General features: G+C 35.3%; 1 protein-coding gene across 4 annotated transcripts in view; it reads right to left on the minus strand.

Moving 5' to 3' along the window:
* Positions 1–8,324, minus strand: part of RALGPS2 (Ral GEF with PH domain and SH3 binding motif 2) — a gene marked incomplete at both ends in the record, with an annotated part of 110,711 nt that extends 102,387 nt beyond the window's left edge. For 3 of the 4 annotated variants that reach the window (XM_079697957.1, XM_079697956.1, XM_079697958.1), the window contains 3 exons: positions 1,968–2,018; positions 3,023–3,127; positions 8,268–8,324. In XM_079697957.1, the coding sequence (XP_079554083.1) occupies positions 1,968–2,018; positions 3,023–3,127; positions 8,268–8,324 (213 nt within the window). The remainder of the gene's footprint in view (positions 1–1,967; positions 2,019–3,022; positions 3,128–8,267) is intronic. The other variant, XM_079697959.1, reaches the window with a different exon arrangement.
* Between the last annotated feature and the right edge of the window lie 630 nt (positions 8,325–8,954).

The raw sequence follows: 8,954 nt of genomic DNA on the forward strand, positions 1-8,954 counted from the left end.
AGGTTGGAGTGGGTAAGAAGAGGCAAAACTTTGAAGAGATTTGTAGACGACATTAGGATGGTTTGCCTTTACCCTCAGAGTGACAGGAAGCCACTGAAGCATTATAAGCAGAGGAATCCAATGAGCAGATTTACATGTTGAAAGATCACCTTGGCTATTGGGTAGAGAAAGTTGAGAAGGGTCAGGGTGGATGTGGACAGATCAGGTAAGAGGGCACTGCAGTAATTCAGCTGAGTTACAATGGTGTCTTGGATTGGGGTGTTGAGAGTAGAGAGAGAATGGATAAATAAGATACTTAGGTTAAAAAAAAAATCAATGGGGTTGGTGTTAAATTAGATCAAGAAGTGGGGTCAAGGGAATTTTTAAGGTTCACTTCTATGAAGTTTACAAAGCACTGTTAGATGTCCCAGGGAAATAAAAATTTCCCATTGACTTGAAGTTTATGTCCTTAAGTAATAGTCACTGTCTAAATCTTCAATGTCAAACCCCTCTCCACAAATGACTATCAAGCACAAGCACTTGTAATGTGGCAACTCCACATAAAGATGTGCTGTAATTATACAATATACACTGAATTTCAAAGTCTTAGTACAGAAAAAAGAGAGTACAACATCTCAATAATTTTTATACTGATTACAAGTTGAAATGATAATTATTTTGGATGCAGTAAGTTAAATACAATTATTAAAATTAATTTTACTTTTTAATTTGTAATGTGGCTACTAGAAAATGTAAAGTTATAGAAATGGTTCACATTGTATTTCTACTGGATGGTACTAATGTTGTATGAAACAGAAATATAGTAATTGCAGTTTATTCAAAAGGAAAAAAATAGGGGCTTCCCTGGTGGCGCAGTGGTTGAGAGTCCGCCTGCCGATGCAGGGGACATGGGTTCGTGCCCTGGTCCAGGAAGATCCCACGTGCCGCGGAGCGGCTAGGCCCGTCAGCCATGGCTGCTGAGCCTGCGCGTCCGGAGCCTGTGCTCCGCAATGGGAGAGGCCACAACAGTGAGAGGCCTGTGTACTGCAAAAAAAAAAAAAAAAAAAGGGAAAAAAATATGTCTAAGGAGAAGATGGCTGAACTTCAGGGCCAAAAAATGTAATTTTTATAAAGAATTTAGTTTGCTTTGTTTGTTCGGGGATGTGAGGAAATGAATATTTCAGTTACTATCATTTAAATACAAAAGCCATTTTCTGTTTGTGCTTTATTTATAGACTAGATTGTTTCTCTTCCTCTGTTGCTGAACTAATGGTTCTATTGACGGTGCCCTCCATGGTAAGGGAGGAAAGTTAGAAAAACATAGAGTTGTGGAAATGACAAAGACTCAAGAGATCATTCAGGCCCATCCTTTCATTTTGTTAAGTGACAGACTTGAGATATTCAGACATTAAGTAACTTACTTGAAAAACACAGGACTAATACTGTCTATACCACTGAAGATACAGATGTTTTCTGTAACATCTATGTTATAGTTCACTTGAAAATATTGCAACAAATACACTATATTTTGTTCCCAGAAGAACTAAAAAAATATCTTATGGTACTGAATATGTCAGTATTATCAATGACTTAGTTTTGGGATACAAAATCATATTAATATTCTTACCTGATAAGAGTGGGAAAAGCATCAGTTTTTAGAGTCTGAAAGCCAGTTCCAACACTTAGCTGTGTATCGGGGACAGATGTCATTCTGTTTTCTCATCAGTAAAATAGATACTTCAGTAAAGTAATGAAGCCAAATCAACCAAAATGATTCAAACAGTACTAGCTATGACTCAACAGTGTATAGCTATGAATGCCACATGAGTTTTTGAGGCCTGAGTAATATACAGATAAGTTACATCAAAAGCTTTAAACATTTAAAAATTAATATAAAGTGTAATTTGTCACTTCTAAAACTTCTTAATTGGGGATACTATAATTCACCATCTTGTATATTTTAAAGGAAAGTTCTTAAAACTACTCACATCTGGTTGAATGGCTTTAAATACTGGAACATCCATTAGCGTTATCTGACCCTGAAATAAAAAGTAAAAACATATTGAGTACTCAAATCTTTACCAGAAAGAAATCCCAGTTTTATAAGGGCTTAAGAAAATGAAAATTTAGCCCGTATAGCATTAAATATAACTATTTCTAATTATCTCATGCCTATTCATATTTTTTTGTGAGATAAATGAGGTAAAGCTATAAAATAAACAAAAATAATTTTAAAAATTTGAACATGGTCATACATTAAATCCAAATTAAAAAAAAACACTTGGATCTACTGGTTCGTAGAGCAGTGTTGTTGTTGTGACTATTAAATCATATCTACTCAAACAGTAATATAAAATATGACATTAATGAAAAGGTATTCTTCCCAATTTATAAGAAGTAACTGACTCTACACTAGTGGCAACTCATATTGAAGGACTTCACATGGACCTATCTCAACTGTGGCTATAGATGTAAAACAAAATCTCGCAATATACCAAGGAATAATATGCTATGGCCAAACACAGTTTACTCCTGGAATGCAAGAGTGATGCAATATCAGGAAATCAATATATTCTGCTAACAAGTTAAAGGAAAAAGATAGCACAAATAAATGAACACTTATATCAGTTAAGAATTGAAAGTTTTTCTAGGTATCCTTCATGATACTGCAATAATGCCTTCAACTTTAATTTTTTAATTTAGGAAAAAGTAAAAATACTTCTTACATATGTCAATAAAGTACAGTTAGCTTGGGGAGGTGGTATTGGTAGGGACAAAAGCAATTACCATGAAGGTAAATACTTATTATTACTTACCAAGTTGATAGTGTAACTTACAAAGCTGCTTTAAAAATATCAATGGATTTTCTTACCTTCTGTTCATTCTTCTGCTTGCTCCATTGTTGTGCTACTCTCCCCATCGATTCCCACATGTAGTTTCTTGTTTTTAAAAATCTCCTCTGTTGGGCCTACAAATTCTAACTGAATAGCACCAATATGTAAATTATGTGCAAAAACTGGAGAACAAGAGGTGGGAGGCTTACCGCATATTCTTCTGGTGTAACCTTAAGGACATCAAATACCACAGCATCAAAGCTTTTCTTCAATTCAGAACCTTTGTCACTCAATGACTCAGAACTGCTACTTTTCTGTTAAATTGAAAAAAAAATGCAGCGATTTAAAAACTGTCTTGCAGTTAAGTGTCATGGAAACTAGACCGGCCTTAAAACTGAGGAAGCTAAGAAAAGTGAGTTAACAAATGCCGTAGAAAAGTTGGGCAGGACACACTGTTTCCTTGGAAGAGCACTAGGAAAAGGGTCGGGCAACCTGAAATCTAACCTCAACTTTAGATTTTTAGGTTCTTGAGTAAGTTTTCCTTACCCTGACATCCTATCATTTCTAACAGAAATAAAATATATTATCAATAACAAGTTCAATGATTTTCAAATGGGGTAAAAGAAGTTAGGGGAGAAGGATACACCCATCTATAATTTTTAAAACTAATTTTTATTAAGAAAAAGACAAATTATTTTCCTAACATAAACCACAGGAAAACATTCAGAACTCCATTAACTAAATAACCCAGTCTAGTTTGTTAAGTGCATGTCTGTCTGTGATAGTACAATTGATACTGTTCTTCTTATTATAGTACAGATTTAAGTGTTTTCTGCTTTAATTTTGAATTTGCTGTTGCTATATGCAGAACAAAAGGTGGCTTTTGGCCCTGAAAATCTTATTTCTGTTAAATTTCCACTTCATCTGTACTACAAAATAAAAGTGTATTTTGCAATCAGTTGGCTGAAATCAGAGTATCATCCCTGTAAGAACATTTAGATCACTCTCTGTTAAATGGTGGTCGGATATCAGGCTACAGTCAGTGGCAGAAAAAACTAACCAAAGTTTCATTTACGGAGGTATAATATTATGCATGTCAACCTATCAGCTATTATACATCAATTTTGAGCACCTGTCATTATGCTTCCCTTGCAGTAGCAACTAAATATCAAAATCATTACAAAGGAAGGGATCTGTCATTAATTTTGGAAAATTCTCAACCAGTATTACTTCAAATATTTCTTCTGCTCCTTTCTCTTTTTCCTCCTTCTGGCAGTCCCACTACATACATGCTACACCTTTTGTCATTGCCCCACAGTTCCTGAATATTGAGTCCCATTTTCCTCATTCTATTTTCTCTTTGCACTTCAGCTTGGGACGATACTATTAACATGTCTTCAGGTTCACTGATTCTTTCCTTAGCTGTCTACTGGTCACCAGTCTATTGGTGAGCCAATCAAAGTCACTAGTCATTTCTGGAATGACATTTTCGATTTCTAGCATTTCCTTTCGATTCTTAGAATTTCATTATCCCTGCTTCTACTATCCATCTATTCTTGCATGTTGTCAATTTTTTCCATTAGAGCTATTAGCATTATTAATCGTGGTAATTTTAATTCCCAGTCCGTTAATTCCAAAATCTTTGCCATGTCTGAGTCTGGCTGTGCTGCTTGCTTTGCCTCTTCAGCCTATGTTTTTTTTTTTGTTACTTTTAGCATGCCTTAAAATTTGCTGAAAGCCAGACATGATTTAGTGGGTAACAGAAACTGAGGCAAATAGGCCTTTAGTGTAAGGGTTTACGTTTATTTGTATAGGAGTTATGCTGTTTACTATTTGTTGTGGTTAGAGGTGCCTTCACTTTCCTCTAGTGTCCTTGTTTTTGTCTCTGGGTTTTTCAAGAAACTCCTCCTTAGATAAGAGTCTGTGCCTTGCAGTTCTTTCAGCTGCGATCCTTTACTATTATACGGGAGCCCTGCTGATGTGGTGCTAAGGTGTGGGAAGAGGAGAAGTGTTCCATTGCCCTACAATCAGGTACTTTAGTACCTGGGTGCTTCTCAGTACCCCGGACTCCCCTTAGAAAGTAAGACAGGAAGGCTAGAGGGCCCGGAGTTGGGTATTTCTCTTTCCGCAAGTAGGTTAGGCTCTGGTAAAGCAGTCTCCCCTGAGGTCAGGTGGGGAATAGAATGTGCTGGGCATATTTTAGCATGATTACTTCCCCCTAGTATATTTCAAAATGGTTACTTTTCCCTCCCTCTGCTGGAAACAGGAGGGATTTTTCTCTGAACCTCACTGTGAGAACTTGGTGGGGCTCCTGGAGGTAAAACTCACAAAAGTGGGAAAGGAGACCTAAAACTGAGCCCCCAGGAGGTCTTAACTCTCAAGCTAGTCCACACACTGCCTCCAGCAGTTTGTCAACTACAGTAAGCTTTCCTACCCTTTCCTGGCTCCAGGGAATTCTGCTCTTGGTAAACAGTGATTCTCTGTATTTGCCTCTTTCTCCAGTTTTCAGGGCATCACTGTCAATTTGCTCTGTGACATCAGTTCTCTGATAGAGCTAAGACGAGTTATTGGTTTTCAGTTTGTTCAGCTTTTTTCAAGCTGTGAGGACAGGAGTGATGAATTCCAAGCTCTTTACGTGTCTGAGCAGAAGTCCAAAGTCTCATAAATGGATTTCATATATAGTATCTTATTCCATGTGCTTAATCTCTTTAATAAGACTAGCTTACACTATGTTGACAATGTTACTTTATATTCCAAGACTAATATAGAAATTTATTCATGTTAAGCATTCAAATAGACATCAGTTAAGCAGTATATACGAATCCAGTAACTACCAAATAACAGATATATTGTGAAGTAAATACATTCATTTTAAACATAATTTGGTAATTTTCTCCAAGTTTCTAACTCATTCAAGACAAGTGAGCAAATCGTAATGGCAATCTTATTGCTTATCAAAGTCAGTAATCATTTTCCTCTTTTCCTTCTTACAAACCATTAGTAGAGGCTTTAAAAATTATGAGTAATGTGCTTCTATCTGTTTTCCCACTACCAATAAATAAGCTGGTAACAACAAGAAGCTAAGCAGTACTGAGACCTAATGTGCACTAAGAGCGCAGTAGTAATTCTTTATTCACAACAAGACTAAAAAACTACTCACACTTCTAAATGTCTGAAAAAAGTTCGCCACCACTCTACTGACACCAGAAGCTTAAACATAGGTTAAGTCTAGAAGGCAGAGACAGGAGGAGTCAATCACCCATCAAGTACTTTAAGTACTTGTGAGGTTTTCACATTTGTGAGAAGTTTGCATTTTGATATGTTAACACATCTTTATTTTAAGAGAAGGTAGAAAAACATATATTTTAAATTTTATCTTCTTGCCACAGCAGGAGGACAATTTAAAAGGCAGACTTCCCCCCAGCCCCTTACTTCTCATGTACTAAATTATATTACTCTGAGGTCTGATGTAATTCATCCACTTTCAGAAAGGCCAACACAATTTTTTATACGAGTGAAATGATCTATTTTATTTAACAAACAATTGTGTACTGTTTCCTGTAATACTAGCTCATATGTTTCAGGACACATAGTCATAAATATACTATACATATACACACATACATTTAACATAGTCAAGAAATATGGTCATAAAAATACCATGTAAATATACATATATTACAGACATATTTACAAACATATATAATCCCTGTCTCAAGGAGGATGAAAAGCTATGTATAAATTTAGGGAAAAAATTATTAAAAATGTTTTTTTTTAAGTGATAGTTTCAAAAATCAGAAAGCTCCTATCTGTTTAGGGAATCAGGAGAAAACTTCCCTAATTTTTTGAAATAGAAAAGGCTAACTAAGGGTTTATACAAACATCAACAGGATGTAGTATTCTTTCATTAGAATGTAAATTTCACGTAGAGAATTAGTAGCAGTTAAATCCATTAGAAAGAAAATTTAGGCTCATTTTGATGAAAGTCTTAAATGCAGGGCTGAATGTGTATTTAGTTAATATTTAGTTAGTAGGTAATGAGGAACCATGGACAGTTTGGGAATACAATAAAGTATAACAGCTGTATTTTAAGAATATTAAAATTGAATTACAGTCAAATGTACCAAAAATAGCAGAGAATAGAAGTGCAAGATCAAAATTTTAAAAGGCCACTATAACATTCTAGACAAGAAATAATAAATGACCAAACTAAGATGGTACTAGTAGAAATAAGGAGTAAAGGACTAGATCTCAGAGATAAGTGTGGTGGACAGGCTCTAAGCCGGCTGCCAGGCATCTCTATCTCTTGGTGGTCACCCCCCTGTGTAATCCTCTCCACTTGAGTGTGGGCAGGAGGAGATGTCGATGATTACATTACTGAGGATTCTAACTTCTGTTCTGTTAGCAGACTCTCCCTGCTGTGATGTGAAAATGGCTGTGGTGGGCAAGGGGAAGCAGGTTAATGCCCAATCTACAGATCTGAACTTTGATGCTAAGGAAACGGTGATGCTACTAACAAAAGTCAGAGAACGAGGGTGGCCTATTTTCTTTACAGGTAGTGCAGCAGAATAGAAACAAAGTAACCTGATTTTGTTAATATAGTAAGTAAAAAGTCCATCCATCAGAAATGCTTAACAAAATTCATAAGGGTAGCCAGAGCTAGAGTTAAAAATACAGAAATCATACTCCAATAAAGACGTTAAAAAAATACAGAAATCATCTAATAAGAAAAATAATTGAAACTACTGACTTAGAATAGAATATTTTCAATGACCGCAAGGCCTAAGTAATTGGCTTGGGCAAAACAAAGTTATCAAGGAACTCTGAGGTCAAGGCGTTAAAGTGTCATCATTTATTTTCATCCTCTATGGTAAGAGTAAAATTAAGGAGAAATATAGAAGCTAAATACTAAAGTTATTAAGGAAAACAGGCCAAGTACCCTAGATTTACAGACAAAGCAAAAAAAAAAGGGGGTGGGTAGGTGAGCACCTAGTTCAGTCTTTATGTCCATCTTTAACACTCTGAGCTACATCACCAGAGTAGCCCCTTTCAACATTCCAGCCTAATAGGTCTTTGATCTCCTTCAACGGGCTTGGAATCAAGGGATCTGACAGTGTCAATATTATGTCATTCTTTGCCCCACTTGTACTGTTGCCCTCAAGGTTCATAAAATGTAAAAACACTTTAAAAAGAAATTCTATGCATTCTTTAAAACTAAACCCAAGAAAGGGTTTTAAGTAATCATTATTTGTCAAGTTTATGAAGTAGGTAGGGATGAACTCCTAAAACATACAATGAACACATGGATGGTACAATGAAAATAGTTTTTTGGAAACTGAAAAATCTGTAACCCTTTTTCTCAAGCTCTGATTTACATCTGTGACCAATCATAATGCTTAAAAAATTAGAATGCCAGGTAAGAAATTTTACAACTAAACTTTTTAAATGTCTTACCTCAGAAGCAGTAGCAGCAATATTAACACTGCTTGCCTGCCCGTTCATTAGGTCCATGCTTCCCACAACATCAGTCCCTGACGCTAGTTAACAGCAACAGAAGACTGCTTCACGTCCAAGGCCACAAATACATCATTATTCCTGTAAAAAATAAATAGAAAACTTTAACTGTGTGTCTTACTGGAAGTTTAAGAAAAGAAACCCATGCCTGTCACCATGCCAAGAAATAAAATACTTCAAATTTACTAAACTCTATTTTTCACTTCAGTTAAATCACTAAATCTGGTTTGAGGACAATCCTATTATGCTATTTTCAGATGATCAGAAACACCAAATGGCCAGTGTTCAACACATGCTGCTGTTATATTCTTTATCAGCAAAGTAAATGTATAATTTTTCATTTATTGTGAGAAAAATTCAAAAGCTTTTTTAGTCTTAAGAAAGTAAAAAGTGTAAAAAACATGTGGCAAAGTAATATATGGTCTAACGAAATAAATTTTAGAGATCTAAATGACATCCCTAACTCAACCATACTGAATAAGTTTAGCAGTGTTGATAATGTAGTTTACAAAGATATCACGAATAATTAAAAATAAATTATTATGGAGCATGTTATAAAAATACCACAGTACATGATATATTTATTTGTATAGGGCTTTAAAGTTTACTGAGTATCTTTACTGCATT

The sequence above is a fragment of the Hyperoodon ampullatus genome, assembly GCF_949752795.1.
Source record: "Hyperoodon ampullatus genome assembly, chromosome: 2".
In the NCBI taxonomy this organism is placed as follows: domain Eukaryota; kingdom Metazoa; phylum Chordata; class Mammalia; order Artiodactyla; family Ziphiidae; genus Hyperoodon; species Hyperoodon ampullatus.